Raw genomic sequence first — 17,107 nt, 5'->3', positions numbered from 1 at the left:
CCATTTCTGACCATATCCCCTTGATGGGGAGGCCTGGTGGCACTCAGAAGAAGGATAACATGTCACCAAGAAGAGACTCGATACCCTATGAGCATATACAGGGGGAGGAGGTCCCCCTCAGTCACAGACATAGGGGAGGGGAGTAGGGAGGAAGCGGGAGAGAGGGAGGAACGGGAGGATACAAGGGATAAGCTAACAATTGCTATGTAATATGAATAAATTAATTTAAAAAAACTATATCTTAGTGTCTTCTTCCTTGGATGTTTAATAGTGTTTACGTACCTTGGTTCAAGTGGTATGTGGACATGATTGGATTTCTGTTATATAAACTCTCTGTGCATTAATGTTAGCAATTCTAATGTCCTTCTTATTTGGCGAACCAAAGAAATGTGACACCTAGGTCTGGGGATGTGGCTCAGTTTTTAGTGTGCTTGTCTAGCTTGTACAAAGACCTTGGTTCAATACCCAGTGCCTAATAAAAGCAAGGTAAATTGGTGACTGACTATAATTTCTGCATTCTGGCAGTGGAAACAGGAGGATCAAAAGTTGAATGTCGTGCTTACCTTCATTCAAAGTTCAAGGCCATCTTACAGCCTGCTCCAAAAAGTAACAGTGAAAAATGACATGTACAGATAGGAACCAAGAGTCAATTAGTTGTCAGTATATTTACAAAATAGACTGTTACCCAGTGTAAGTATCTTCAGTATAAGGATGACGGATGACTTTTTGTTTTTACGACATCTTAATTTGAGGATAAAAGGAAGTGCCGATACAGTGAAGAACGCTTTGTGTTCTCCCTGAGTGAAATGCTGGGACCTTGGTCACAATAAGCAATTGTGAGGTTGGGAGAATGAGTATATTTCTAGAGGCTAATTCATCTTATCATAAATGCTTTCATTGGCAAGACATTTTGCTACATAAAAATCACTGTCAGGAGTTGAGGGTCTATCAGCAGGAACACACGTGCACAAACACACATACTTACACACACATCCCCTACACCTGTAGGTTTTTCTTTGTTACATTAATGCTAGAAGCAGTGGAACATTTTCCTTACACAGCACCACTGTGGAAACTCTTAAGTTTGTCATTAGAGTCTTCTCTGGAGGACTCTGCAGTCTGCACTCCTCATTAAGTTACAGTCACTCAACACCTTGAACTGGCTACAAGTGCAACTATAGCAGCCTAATCGTAACTACTCAATTGGCAGCAACTTCCAAGAATATTTGATGTAGCTTTCTGCTTCTCAACTTGATGAAATGCAAGTATTTGTCTTGTGCTGTCTGTAGTATTATTCAGGATTCTCGATAGGAACAGAACTTCCACACATACATACATACACACACACACACGCGCGCGCGCACACACACACACACACACACACACATACAAGCATACATACATGCATGCATGGGAGACTTATTAGAATGGCTTACAGACTGTGGTCCACCTGGTCCAGCCAAAGGAAAATCACAAGAATCCAATAGTCTTTCAATAAACAAGACTGGATGTCTCAGCTGGCCTTAAGTACACATCAAAATCTCAAAGAAGTAGGCTCTAATGCTGTGAAGGAATGGAATTGCTAGTCTCCATAGCAATCAGGCAAAGAGCAGGAGCTTCCTTCTTCCATGACCTATATATATAGTCTGTCAGCCAAAGGTGTGGCCCAGATTAATGATGGATCTTCCCACCTCAAAAGATCTGAATTAAGGTGAATTTTCCAAGCCAAATGATTTCATTCAGAAATAATCCCTTGTGGATGTTCCCAGCCTCTTGGGTTTTAGTTAATTCCAGATGGAGTAAAGTTGACAACCAAGATAGCCATCACAAGTGCTTCCTGTACAAACTCATTTCAAATCTCCTTTTTAGTATCCAAGACTATTCAGGGATTTGTTGAAAGTACTTAGAGTTGGTTTTGGTTTTCCTTGAATACAATTTTTGTAAATAAATAAATAACCAAAAAAAACTGTCATAAGCTATCAATATTGTGGTTAATGTAATTTTATATATGAAGTGTTCTAAGGGAGTTCCAAGTTCTAAGTTGATACTGGTATCAGGCCTTTCATCAGGAGCTTTGTGTTCAGTAACCACTACTCTTATGTGCCAGAAATAATACCTGATGTCCCTGTCTGGCCCTAGGCTCAGAAAATTTTACCATGCAGGGCCAGTGCCACCACCACTCAGAACAGGAAGGTCGTTCTCAGGGGCAGAGCTGCCTCCTATTGTGCTGAGTTTAGAGCATTTTCTTGAGGCTGCATCTCATTGGTGAAACCTGAGTCATGTGCTGGAAGAAAGTTAGAAGATGAAAGCGTGTGGGGCTCCTCCTTTGCTTGAGAATTCCAAATCCACATGATGGCTAATTACCAAGTACATTTACGAGGATGGCGATCGCAAATGCAAAGTCTCAGCGCACATTGACAATACACGGTGACACTTTTAGGATCTCAAATAAAACTTAAAAAAAAAAAAAACCTACTAGATGCTTTCAGATGAGACCTTTTCTTTTGTTTTTAAGGCAGATTGATTATCATCAAAGGAAAATATCAAAGGGACTTAAGATGTTTGAACTCGGTGCACTCATGTCTACAGAGTTGTGAGAGGGAACAGTTGAATCAACTATTCTGTTAAAAGCATTCTGCAGGAAAAGATATATCCAGTTTCCTCCACAGAACTGGAAGTTGGATTGAGAGTATGAATTTATTTGGTATCCGAGAAGAAGTCAGGAGGGAAGAAAAACACATTTTACCTGGTTTCATAGGCTTTGGTATGAGAATTTTGCTGTTCTTCCCTTTACCGAACTTACTCGGGATGAAAGCCGCATTTCTTCTGATGTCTTCCGCCTCCTTGGCACTGTGTTTTGAATGCATACTCAACACTCTCCTATTTCTACCTACACATCTGCAAAGGGTACATTGATATTCTCACTTTATAGCTGCAGATCCTGAGGGTCCCATCATTGCTTCTCAGAGTTGGCAAAGATAGATTCTGAACGCAGTGTCTCCTGGCTACATATAAATGTCTTTTTCATTATCGCAACTTCCCTTCATCTCTATAGCAATGTGACTCCTCAGAAACTATGATTCTTACTAAAGGAGTAAGACTTATAGAAGGTGACAGGCTGTCACATATGTAAATCATAAATGATAAGGGCTCTCTGGAGTCTTAAAGTGAATTCTTTATGGTCAATCTTAGTAGGTTTGTGGTTTCATTGGAGAGATTACTCCAACCTTGTATCTTAGGGATACAAAACTTACAGAAACATCATCGTGGACTATGTCTGGTTTCAGTCACACAACTTGGATAAATGTGTTGTTTTTCCAGGCATAAAGGTACACACTATCACTGCTTCCCAGTGCAGTGAGAAATGCCCAACTGTGCCATGCCACCTGGTTCTGATTGCTTTCCTAATTTCTAGGACAAAATGAGCAAGACTCATTATATTGTAGTTTCCCCACTCAGGCAGCACAGTATTAAATGGTTATATGCTGTACAAACACAGAATTTAAAAGTAATAACTTCTTTATTAGTTCTAGTGGAGGTGACACAAAATTTAAATTCTTGGATGAAAAAGAAGCAGAATCAGTGTATCCCCCCCCACCCATGTGTGTGTGTGTCGTGTGCGCACACGCACGCGTGCACACTCATGCATGCACGTACACGGAGGAACACATACATACATGTCTGTTTGAGGTAAATGCAAACTTAACCTTTAATAGTCCTTGGTTTTGCATCTGTGAACTCTACTAACTTCAGACAGAAAATATGAGGGGGACCATATGTTTTGTATGTATACTAGCTTGTTTGGAAAATAATGACCAAAAGATGCAGCAAAGCGCCTCTTGATTGCATTTATAGTGTATTAGGTATTAAAGCTGACGTAGGGCTCATGGAACATATGTGGAAGATCTGAGTAGATTCTGTGTATATTAAAAGATTAAACATCTAGAGATTTTGGTATCTGAAGGGGACTAGAGACTTCTGTAATCAATGCTCAAGACAGATAAAGCTTCAAGGCTGGCTAATTTCTGTCATTTCTACTTTAAACTTTTTTGAGGGGCAAAAAACAATGGAAGGTTCATGGCTTTGTCAAATTATAGAATCATCATTTTTTTTTTTTTTTTTTGAGGTAGATTCTCTAGTAGCTGCGTGCCTGAATTCACGGATAGCCTCCAGTTTTCTGAGTAGCGGAAATTAACTTTGAACTCCAGACCCTATTGCATGTCCCTCCATAGGCTGAAGCAGGCATGTGCCACTGTACCATTTTTTTTTCCCAATAGAATCCTCTTTAGCCCACATTATTATGAGTTGTAAGATGGTTAAAGTACAATGGCTCTTTAATATTAGTGAGTGAAGAAATCACCCAAAGACCCTGAGAAAGCACATGTTCTGACCTTGTGGATTTGGCTGGTACCTGAGGTTCTGCACTTCTCGCATGTCCCAGATGATGCTTACACTGTTGTTTCATCATCAATACAGGCAGTTTGTCATCCCTCTTATCTCTTCATCCTCCCAGTAACTTCTCTCCTGCCTGAAATCCACCTAGAACATAAGTGGTAATTTACCGTGTATGAATGTAATGCTTCACATTAACATCCACTCCTTCCCTCTTACTTTTTCAATATAAAACATCATTTAGTCTTGCTATATACAGGCTTGACTCTGTCTCTAGTTGCCCCTGAAAGGTTTGCGACCATGAAAAAAAGAAATGAATTCAAACATTTATGGGACATGATAACATGTGTGACCCACAGGGATTATTTCTAAAATTACACCCTTAGGGCTAGCTGGATGACTCAGCAGGCAGAGGCCCTGGAAGTTTTAGAGTTTGATGCCTGAGACCCACATTAACAAGAGAGAATTGGCTCCCTCAATTGTCTTCGGGGACACACACAAACACACACACACACACACACACACACACACACAGAGGCAAAACAATTAAAATTGCATCATTTTTAAAAGTACACATTGTCTCTTTTCATCACACATTTCTTTTTCACTGCTCCCTTCTTTGAAATAGACACAAAGACTTATGGGCCTTATAACTATTTTTAATGTCTTGACAGAGTTTTCCCCTAAGGAGTTTATAAACAGTGTATTTCAGATGTTTCATTGCATGGATAATTCTTTCCCATGCACTGGTTTGCTATTTTAAGATGTTCCATACATCACGTAAAAGAAATAATGAATGAAAATGACCATAAGCAGATAAGAAAAGTATGTATTTTCAGCTATTTTAAACAGGTGTATACTAATAGACTGTGTGACTCAACACTTGTACTCCCTGCCTCACAATTTCCCTTTGGAGAGATTGGACAGTATTTAGCAGAATCCCTAAAGCACAGAACAGAATACTGCTTATTTCTTTATTTTTCAGATGCTTATTAATGATTTAGTCATGTTTGCAATTAAGACATGATAAGTATTCCAAGGACGTCCCTTTCAGATGGGGAGTATAAAATATAACCAACACAATAAAATGAACTTTGAATACCTCCTCGTGAGTTTTCTCTCTTGTCCAGAGAATAAATTAGGAATATAAATGACCATTTTGTGCCTAGAAATGACATATTCCTTCCCCTGGTTTTCCATGGGCTGCCATAAATACTTTCTGATTAGTAATAAAAAAAAGACTTTTTAATAATAGAAACAAAGTTTTACAGTGGAAATTAATTTTATACGTATATGGCATACATAATAAATCCTGTTTTTTTTCATTTCCCTTAGAATGTTATCAGTTGTAATTCTAGCCTAAATTAACTCTTCGGAATATTTCCTTTGTGCATTAAACCACTGTATTAGTTACTTTATTTATGGCTATGATAAAATGCCTGACGAAATGCAACTCAAAGGAGGCGAGGTTTACTTTGGCTTGCAGCTTGAGGCGTTACCATCCATCATGGTGGGAAGGCATGGGCTGGTGGGAGTTGGTGGTGACGGTCGCAGTGCCTCTGCGGTGTCAGAGGCACTGGCCAGCAGAGAACTGGCCAGAAGTTCTTCAGTAATAAAGAAGTTCAAGGTCATTGCCAGGACTCAGGACCTCCAGCAAAGCCCCTTCTTCTCCAAGTCCCTCAGCCTTCAGTACCGAGGGAAGAACCAAGTATTCACACGCCTGCACCTACGGGACAGCAGTTCACATTTACACACAGTTGAAGAACACACATCGAAGAAGCGAATGGCTTAAAAACTCATAATCATTTTTAAAATTCAGTTGCTTGATATCGTAGGAAGATTTTTTTTTTTTTTTACTGGAGACCTCAGTTTGTCTTTTGATTAGTGTCTGCCTTAGGAATTGGAGGTCGTAAAGAGATGTTAGGAGTGGCCATACTTTCAATACTTGATATCTCCTGTTAGATATTACACCAAGGCAACCTACTTTCTTGTAGTATCAAGTTACTCTAATTTCCTACCTCCGTGCCTTTTATATTCGTCTGGAGAAAACCCTTCCAGGGCATGACCTAAAGAATTCTGGTTCAAATTTCCAAGTGAATCTGAACCAAAGCAAATCTGTAATTTGGTGGACGGCACCTTCATTAAATACCCTAGTGAGGGAAGTTTTACTGTTTCTTACCAGACTTGAGTACTTTTCTTGACATGCTGAGGTTGAACTTTGATATTTATGAGAATATAAACTGCGGTGACACAATGTAACACGCCACCAGTCTAGCAGGCCCTTGGCTCAAGGTTTGGCGTTATATTTTGGGTTTTTCTTTCTCTTTTACTTTCTTTATAATGTCCATTAAAAATAGTAGTGTTTCTGATTTTTTTTCCCCTTCAAACATTAGCAAGATACCCCTGATTCTCCAGAGAGATGTTATCTTTAGTTATTCCTATAATTTATATGTCTGCATGGGGTATGTCTTTATGCTTTTTATTTGTCTTGACTAAAGTGCAAATTCAATTTACTAAGTAAGGCTGACTGGCCTCCTCCTTTAAAACTGAGGTTCTCTAATTGAGAGACTTGACTCATACATTGCGTTTGTTTCCACTTTCTCTGTCTGCTTCTTGCTACCCAAGCTTATTAACATTAAAGAGGATACACTTTCTCCCTCCCCCCTTTTTTTTTACCGTGTATGCATGCATGTTGTATGTGTGGGGGCACATGTGTGTATGCAGGTGCACATGTGTTCGTGTTCATACATGTATGAAGGCCAGAGGCTAAAGTTGGGTGTCTTCCTCAATTGATTCCTCCATATTGAAGCGAAGTATGTCATCTGAACCCAGAGCTCACTAATTTGACCACTGCAGTTAGCCAGTCCTTTTCTGGGGGATTCCCCCCTCCGCCATCTTCTCCTTCCCCTGGATGAGGTTACAAGCAGACTGCCATGCCCATGTGGCATTTGTGTAGGTTCTGGGAGTTCACACTCATGTCTTCATTTCTTCTTTTACCTACTGAGCATTTCTCCTCAGAACACTACTCCCCCTTTAAAGCACACCCCAGAGCCATTTAGTGTTGTTGTCAGATCATAGTTAATGCTGTAGATGTCATCTGAAATTCAACTTGGCATTTTCCCATAGCTTTTATGCTGTAATTGTCATATATATTTACTAGACAGAAATGCACTTGTAAGGTCTTCTTATATCTTGTTATCTGCCATCTGGGAAGGTCATTTGAATCTGCATGATTAAAAAAATAAAGTAAAATAAGTTAATAAATAAATGACAAAATAAAGAGAAAAAAAAAGAATATTACATTATGTTTTGACAGCTAGCTGACATTTTCAGCCATCTACTGACAAGTTGGCTGAACCTAGTCTTTAGTGATGGGCAGCACATAAGTTTCTCTGCTAGATTCAGTCTGAATTCTATTTTTGTAAGACAGCTGCACCATTCATGGGCTTGACCACAAGCAAGAAAACTGTCTCTGATTATAGAGGAGACTAAGGAATCCACTACTGGGACTAGACAGAATTTCTGCTTAGCTTGGGGATGGCACCCAACCTCACCCCCATGGACCAGAGGGTCTAAATTAGCACAGTATTGTATAAATGCAATGGCTAAGAACTGTATAAACTATTGCAGTATTATCACTGTTTGCAGAAAAAGTCTGGCCTGCACGTAGCCTTATTTGTTGCACCATTAGAAGTGAACCCTGGCTATCCTTTCATCCTTCATTTTATTTTTATTTTTTTCTTTATTTTCATTTTTCACCTCTTTTTCCTGAATTAAAATGTCAAGAGAAAGTATCCAGTTACTTGAGATTAGGTCACATGCCCATACTGGTTACCAATTAGCAAGATGAGAAATATTTTGAGATGTACATAGTGCGTACATGCATGCAAGTGTGTGTGTGTGTGTGTGTGTGTGTCCATGTGCAAAAGCCTGAGGAAGACATCTTTTGTCTTCCTCAATCACTTTCCACCTTAGTGTTTGCTATAGGGCCTCTTACCAAACCCAGAGCTCACCTCTTGGCTATGCTGGCAGGCCAGCAAACACCCAGGATGCTCCTGTGTGTGCATCCCAGTGCTGAGGATACAAACAAGTAATGCCAAACCATGTGAGTATGGGGGTGCTAGATACATGAATGTGGGTCTTCATGCTCTGACAATAAGCACCTTCCTCCTTGTGCCATCTCCAAACCCAGATTATTAGTTTCTAAAATGTTGTTAATTTTCAGTCAAAGATAGATCATCATATTTTCTCTATATTCATTTCCTGCCCCACCATCCTCATCCCCTTCTGCATAGCTGCACAGTTCTCTTTCTGTTTCCATCTCTCTCTCTCTCTCTCTCTCTCTCTCTCTCTCTCTCTCTCTCTCTCTCCTCTCTCTCTCTCTCTCTCTCTCTCTCTCTCTCTCCTGTGTGTGTATGTGTGTGTGTGTGTGGTGTGTTTGTGCATGCGTGTTAGAGAGAGAGTAAGATGAATATATACTTTTTAAATCTTGCAAATATTTACTATGTTTATCTTTAAAATGAGGAGTTGGTGGTTTTGACTGTTTTATTGCTTTTGCAAAGGACCCAAGTTAAGGACCTAACACCAATGTCCCACAGCTCATAACTATCTTAACTCCAGTTCTAAGGGATCCTGCACCCTCTTCTGGCCTCTAGAGAACCTGCGTGCACATGGCACACATAAACTCATGCGGATACACATGAATACATATAAATATATTTTAAAAATCATAGCTAAATATTTTGACAATTGATTTAAAAAAATTTTTTTTTCTAGATTATCACTTTGAAACTGGGGAATCTAAACGTATTATTTGGGTTACCTTGAAAAGAAAAATACCTATGGCAAATGTCATTTAGCAATTAGCAATACCTACCCAATGGTATTATGCCTAATACTTTCATTGTAGTAGCAAGTTTATTTCAAGTTTTCTTTATGGGAACTTACTATTTAGTCAGTATGATTATAATGTTTTTAAGTTAGTGTTCTGGGAACAATTGCATGCTGTATTGGCAAAAGCAAGCAAGTAAGCTTCCTTGAGACAGCCTACTTGCTTTTACAGGGCTGACAAATAGGTCCATCCCTGGTTTAGGCAAAGCCCCAGGGACTTTGCCTCAAGACTGCTTATTGTTATTATGTTGCTTGTCCATGCTTGTCTCATACACTTGACACAGAAGAGAGACTCCCTCACTACCCACTGCTCCATAAGTGCTACTCTCTGTCTGTTGGGCAGATTTCCTGCAGAATCTTATGAAGATGGTTTTCTAATTCCTGATGATGATTCTTGAATTGATTTCAAGTAACTTCTACCCTCCCGCAAATTAGCCAAAAGGTCCGTGAAGCACTTGATTTACACCAAGAAGGAAAACAAGACTGAAACAAATTAATAGTCAAGGAAATACATTCATTCTAGGTTTAGTTCAGCGATAAGGCCCGTGTGTATACCACAATAAGAAAGACCATATGAATATAAAAACAAAGGATAAATGGTTAGTTATATGAAACAAGATAGTCACCTATTTCATAGAAAGACATTGACATAAAAACAAAACTTCTTGCTTTGAATACATAATGTGCATTTGAAATAAAAAAAAAATAAAACCTCTGCTTTGAGCTCATGATGAGCATATAGATAAACTCACTGCTTGTAATGAGCAAAAATATCCAGTTAGATATAGTTCTAATGAAATAAATTTGGTTTTTTTTATATTACTGTCATTTCTTTACATAATGCTTCAACTTGGCAATACATGATATAATTTTATTTATTTATTTATTTTTGACAGACAAGCTAGCCTCAATGAAGCAGCTGAGACGTATTATGATCTGGCAGCAAGACTGAGACCAAACGTGAGTAATTCCGCAGTCAGCACCAATATTGAACGCATGGTCCTAGGGCATGCAGTGATGGCTACTCATTGGCAATGCCTTGTTTCCATCTTTTCCTCCCTGATCTCTCTGTTTGAGTGCCTACTGTGCACATCTTCCATTCACATAACCACCCACATAGTTCACGTTTCTTTGTCTTCTCCATAAATTCTCATTCTCCTTCATAAGCCATCGTTAACTTTTATTATCCCAATATATGTTTGATCATTGCTAAATAACGTTTTCTTTGGGTGAATCGTCACATTCTGTGAAAGCTTTTTTTTTTTTCTAGTGAAAATACTTACTGTGTGCCTTTTTACCACATTTAAACCTTCAGCTGTGTACCCACTACATATTCTAAAATCCTCATTTTTTAAATAAGTCAACTTTGCAAATTTATTGATAATGTTTCCATCAGAAGTGTTCCCTGGGTAGTCTCACTTTCAGAAAGTATGGTGGATATAAATTGGATCGTTCCTGTTGGGATAGAATTGCTATTTATAAGAGGCCAAGAGCTGCTTTAATAGCAGCCTGACAAGCAGGGTTTTTTTCCACAGCGCCAAATTCCTGTACTGAACATTTATTCTCATATACACTCTGCACCACTGGACAAGAGTGGAACCTTCTCCCCTGCTCTCGAAATGTAGGCTGCGCATTTGAGAATTTGCACTTTTCAGATAATAATGAAAATGCATGGCTGCAGCACAAATGATGGAGTCAGTCTCGTTTGCCCAATAGATGGGATACTCTAAACAAATATGTACGGAGGAGGCGCTCTGAGAAGGAGCCAGAGATTCCAGGCCATGGCTTATATTAGGGAAACAATATAACCAACTAACTGATACAGTGTTATGACTCCTGCAGAGGTTTAGTCTTGTGAGAGTAGAGACCTGTGAGAATTTACTGTATATGGGATTTTTTTTCCCTCTGTTTTCCCTGTAAGATTTAACCACGAGGAGCTTAACCGTGACTACAAATCTCAAGTGTCACTTGTTGTAATATATTATAATATAAACACAGTGAGATATGTTGAGCCCTCACCACAAAAGACAGATTAGCATAGCGAAAGCATACACGTGTACTTGTGATTTTTATGACAAAGGAATCTTCCGAAATGAAGACCCAAAAAAGGAGAGGAAAGTTTTTTTTTTTTTTTTTTTTTTCTTAATGGCCATTGATGTTCAAATGCATGTGGATGGCTGAGGGGCACAGCGCAGATGGAGGAGATTCCGAAGTTACCGATGGGAGGACCGGCCACGGGCGCAGACGTTATGAAGGGAGGGCACTGCAGAGGGGCCCATTACTCAGATTCTCCTGTGTCCCATGACCAGAGATGAGGATACAAATGACTGTCTCAGTACCTCCTCCGTGAGAGAGAACTTGGGAAGAGGTCACGGGACCACCCTGCTTCTGTCCTGTCTCCATCCCTTTATCTCCACAAACTCAGTTTTCCAACGTGCTGTGACCTACAACAGCGGCTCGGAACCACTCCACATAGTTTTGAGCTAGCAAGGCTGATGACAAGAACAAGGACAGCAGTAGTTCATACTCTATGCCTCTGTGCCACTCACTTCGCCAGATACTTCGTGAAAATATGCTTATTGCAATTCGCAGCTGCTTTAGCGACCTCTTCGGTGGTGAAGGATGGAGACCTTAATGCTTCACTTAGCAGCACAAAGTTATAGAATGGCTTTGTCATTTAGCCTACCATCTGCAGGGGTGCGTGGGGGCAGGGAAGAAAGCTTAACAAAGTTTCCCCCTCTTCCCGGGGGCGGGCGGGAAGGGCGGGGGACCTAGTACCACAAAGGGCGTACACATCATCTCTCTGGCAAGCCAGCATAATAGTCAATTTGTTTGCTCATTTTGTACGTTTACTGAATACCAGGTACTATTCTAAGCACTGGAGACAGAGCCTCCCTGTCAGGGCTGAAGAGAGGGAAGAAGTAAGGAAGCTAGGTGATGTTTCACACAGTGGTGCATTTTGGAAGAAAAATGAAGCAGTGATGGAGGGTCAGAAATGCATGGGGAAAAAACTTTGTAAATACTTTTTTTTTTTTTTTGACACTTTTGTGTAGTTTTTAAAACGTAAGAGTTTAAAAAAAAAATCGCACGCCAGAATTTTTACGTCTGCAGTCCCACCAAAGGCAAGCAACAGAGGGATTTGTTTTCCTTTTACGTTGATGTTGAACAATTATATGATGTTCTAAGCTACAGGATAATTAGGATGAGCTTTTATTCATTGACAATCAGTCCCTCCAAATGTCACTTTTAATTCTGCGGTGTGATTAAAGGATGGTCTTTAATCACAGTATAATGGCATAGGGAAAAACAAGTTTCTTGAGTTGTCTGGCCCCTAAAAAAAAGTACCTAAGTACCACAGGGTGCAAGCCTAACTTAAGGAGTTGATTTTTTTTTTTTTTTATGACTAGCCAAATCATAAAATCAGTATTTAATTGCCAGTGCAAAGTCTTTTTTTCCCAGAGACTCTAAAATATTTCATCCTAAATATACTAAAGATTGCTTTTGAAAATGCTTTTTTGCATACAGTAAACCTAGACCTCTTGTTCAGATCTAGCCAATGGACAGTTCATTCTCCATGCTTGTGGGAGGAGCTGAAACTGCCTCTGACATGAACTCTGGTGTCTCTGACTTGATCACTTCCCCTTGGTGTGGAGGCCTGGTTGCACACAGAGGAAGGGGAAGCAGGCTATCCAGATGAGACCTGATAGGCTGCGGTCATTGGTGGGGGAGGAGGATCCCTTCTGTCAGAGGACTAGGGGAGGGGAATAGGTAGAAGAGGCAGGGAGGGTGGGAAGGGAAGATACAAGCAATGAGATAACAATTGGGGTGCAATCTGAATAAATTTTAGTAAATTAAACAGTTTTTTAAAAAGAAAAGAAAATGCTTTTATTCAAATGATCCTTTCCTTTCCGTGTGTGATGATGGTGCTTTTAATTGGCTTTGTTACAACGTTCATATCTAATAACAAGTAGACAATGTTTAATTGCTAGATCAAGAGGCATGCATTTTTCCCATTTAACTTTCTAATAGGTTGGGCTTTCAGGCGATACCCCAGGGTACATAAAGTGTCACTGAGGCCAGAATGATGGAGTCACAAACTATGTCAATAATTGTTTTGTTTTGTTTTGTTTCTGAAATAGAAAACTGTTTGAGTACCAGCTATAATTTATCGAGGATTCTGTATTTGTTCTAAATAAAAGCACCTGTCCAACATTTATCTTGCTGGTTGTTTTTCCCCCTTTGCTCATAAAAGCATTTTGCTCCTGCCACACTTAATTTAACAAATGCCATTGTCAGTTGTTTGATCCTGGGCAAGGAGATCTAACAGATACCAATTCTCCTCGTCTATTTGAATAGTTCCATTTCTAGTTCTTTGCAATTTTGCTCATCTACACAATCAGCCAATCTTACTTTTCCTTTTCAAAAGGGTTTCTTTTCTGTTTACTTGAACAAATCCCTTGTCTCTGTGGCCATCAGGGTGCTGAGTATGGCTACCTCGAGTCTAACTGTGCTTACCTGAGGTGCACTTGCGCAGTGTGAAGTGCGTGGCTTGGGTGGTATCTCTTATTACCACCATGGTTAAAAAGTTAATGATAGGGCTGGAGAGATGGTTCAGTGGTTAAGGACATGAGTTTGCCTCCCAGCAGCCGTTTCAGCACATCCGCCTCTAACTCCAGGACCAGGGATGCCCTCTCCTGGCATCCATGGGCACTGTGATCATGTACACAACATCCGTTTCCACCCCTATATGCATGCACACATAATTTAAAATAAAATCTTCTTTTTAAAGATTTTTATTTCTGAGGTATACCTATTTCCTAATAAAGTACTCACTTCATTTCTTTTACTGTGTCCTGCATTTTTTTTCTCCAAAACATATTCCTCTACCAAATTTATTTTGAAGTGAGTGACCTTTTATAGTGTAGCTCCAGTGATAAAATGGCCAAATAATGAAAGTGGTCTAGATCATTAGGAACACTATACAGTTTCCTATTTAGCTTTGTCTGCCTCAGCAGTGTTCAATGTGTGGCTTTACTGGAGTGTGTAATTGGGGAGTTGTGATTGGTGACAGCACACATCATAGATATGTTTAGATAGCATGGCATATTCCATTGTAAAATCTTATTTAGCCGCTATTGTATGAAAATTGTTCTAAAAGTAGATGTCTTGTTATATTTTTACAGTAAGAAAAAGTTTTACCAACGTACAGTTTGATAGTTTTTCTTTTTAAAAGTAAGATGAGCTTTGCGTGGTATTAACCCTGTGACAGTCCTTTCCCATCTACCTCCCCCATCCACTTAAGCACATGAAAAACTGCTGAATCCTGAGAACCAGAGGGAACATTTAAAGGAAACCACTTTGTTCTTTGATTGGGAGTAAAGCCAAAGTCTGCATTATCTTAGAGATAAAAGAATTTAATGTGAAGGTTGGGGAATTCACATGGTACAGAGTCACCTTTACTTGACTTCTTATTCACTCTGGAGTCCAGGGGGCAAACTTGCCAGTGCTTGGGTTTTCAGGACAGACTTGCTTATGGTCTGTAGTTGTCACAGTCATTTTTAATTCAAGTGTCACATTATATATGACTCTATGTCTAATGCGGTAGAGTTTCACAGTTATGAGAATGTAACTCTGACCTTGAGAAACATACAATATAATGTAAAAAAGAGGGAGGAGGAGAGGACATGTGAATCTCAGTCCACAGATATCATAGCAGTGAATAATGTTATCTAGTAAGGGATTTGTGAGAACATAAACTGGGTGGTAAATAAATGTATAGGGGAAATTTCATCTGAATTGATCTAAAGGGGGCTTGAGTTGGAGTAGGAAAGCTTAAAGAAGCTTGGGATGATAAAACTTTATAGGAGACTTTAGCAACAAGAAATGGAAGAGAATTTGAGCACGGGAGTTATATTCATATATAGAGGTGGGGCAGGGAATACGAAAAAGATGGAATTGATAACTCACAAAAAGACAGGTGAAATACATTGAGTAGCACACAGAAGTCCGTATTCTGTAATATTGACAAACAGTATGACGATAGAAAATAGTAATTTAGGATGACATAAAAATGTGTGTTTTGTTCAGAGAAGTAGGATTCAAAGACCCAGCCTTGGTAGAACCAAATAAAAGATCATTGTGAACATAAGGCAGTCACAAGAGGAAGATCAGGACAGAGCTGGAAAGAAAAAAACATACAAAAGTTAAGCAGTAGTTGATAAGAGTCTAAGTAGAACAATTAGTTGGTCACAATAAGGGCTCCAATTTTTGAATTCAGGTAACTTGGACACTTAATACCCTAAACAGAAATAAGATCATTAGAGTAATGTGTTTAGTTCAATGGCATGATCTTAAGTTTGGACTTAGCACATTCTGAGTGAAACGTAAGGCTGTGTGGATTTGTGTATGTTGTACATTCACAGATAGGTGTGTGCACGTGGATGGGAGGGGCTGTTGAGGCCGTGTTTGACTTTGGATGGCTTCCCATATCAATCGTCACCTTAGCTTTTGAGACACAGACTCTCATTGAACCTGGAGCTGATAAGTGTAGTTGGGCTGGCCGGCCTGGCTGACGAGCAAGCCTCAGAGATAGATTCTCATGACTCCTGCTCCCTAGCTCTGGGATTACAGATGAGCTCAATCATGCTTAAGTTTTTACATGAGTGTCAAGGATCAAAGCTAGCTTGGCAAACACTGCATGGGCTTTGCTGTCTCCCAAGCTCTACTCTAAATTTCTGTTAGATGTTTCTTTCAGGAAGCAGGCGAGAGAAAGTGTAGAGTTAAGGATGAAGCTGTGGGAGTCATCTACAGCAAGCAGCAGAGTACCAGCAAAACGAGTAAAAAAACTACCATGGAAGAAAGGGCATGAAATTAGAGGAGAGAGCCAAGTTCTAACCCTGGGAATGACTGCATCTGCCTGTGGGATATGCAGACATCAAAGGCAGTTGGCGGGTTTAGAAATCCTAGCTGATGAGCACTGAATTCTGCTCTGAACCACAAAAAGAAGCTTGCATGTGAATGTCCACTGGTTCAGAGACTAAGATGCCACAGGTGGCCTTTAAAATTCTGTTCTCATACTAGTGATGGGCGCAGTTTTTGGGTCCTAAGGAAATAGAGGGTAGTCACGAGGCTCCTTAAACATTCTGTAAGAAAGTTCTAGAGATAAAAGAGAAAGGACATAAACTCTGAGAATCAAGATAGTTGTCAAGAAGTGCACACACTTAAATGTGATACCAAAAAATCTGTCCAAACACAAGAAAAGGGGAAGAAAATATTGAAGTCTTAAAGAACTGGTTTCTCTCTGGGAAATGGGGGGGGGGGAGGAGACTGTGACCTGTTGAAGTATACTTAGGTCACAGAAAGAATGGGAGGGGGCCTGAGCTTGTGGAGCAAGGGAGGAGATATGGAATAAATTACTACAAATGTCCTCATTTGGCTCTCTGCTAATCCTAGGGAAGTGAAAACTGACTTTGAGATTATATAATCTCATGGGGTTTCTTAGAGCTTTGAGTTGCACAAGAAGTTGTATTTTTTACGGGTCTCAAATAGTCATACCAACTGTTGAGGGGTCTTTAATTTTTTTATTTTTTTACATATACATTTAAATTATTACACGTATATACACTAAGCTACCTAAGCAGTGAGTTATTTCATACCTCTAAATAGACTTCTGAGATCACTTATAGATTACACTCTCGACTCAGTCTTTTGACATATGCTACATGTTTCATCCATACTCTGTATTTGTCATTGGTATACTATTTCATAAACGCTTTGCGAGTGTATTATTGTGTAAAAGTTAACGGGAAAATATATCCCATGGATC

The 17,107-nt window shown here is 39.6% G+C and overlaps 1 protein-coding gene across 2 annotated transcripts in view; it reads left to right on the top strand.

Moving 5' to 3' along the window:
• The window catches only part of Tmtc2 (transmembrane O-mannosyltransferase targeting cadherins 2), a 383,935-nt gene that overhangs the window by 318,537 nt on the left and 48,291 nt on the right, over positions 1–17,107 (top strand). For both annotated transcript variants that reach the window (XM_051139933.1, XM_051139935.1), the window contains one exon: positions 10,179–10,242. In XM_051139933.1, coding sequence (XP_050995890.1) covers positions 10,179–10,242 — 64 coding nt within the window. The remainder of the gene's footprint in view (positions 1–10,178; positions 10,243–17,107) is intronic.

Source organism: Acomys russatus, chromosome 31, assembly GCF_903995435.1.
Source record: "Acomys russatus chromosome 31, mAcoRus1.1, whole genome shotgun sequence".
NCBI lineage: Eukaryota > Metazoa > Chordata > Mammalia > Rodentia > Muridae > Acomys > Acomys russatus.
This window is presented reverse-complemented; position numbering and strand designations above follow the sequence as displayed.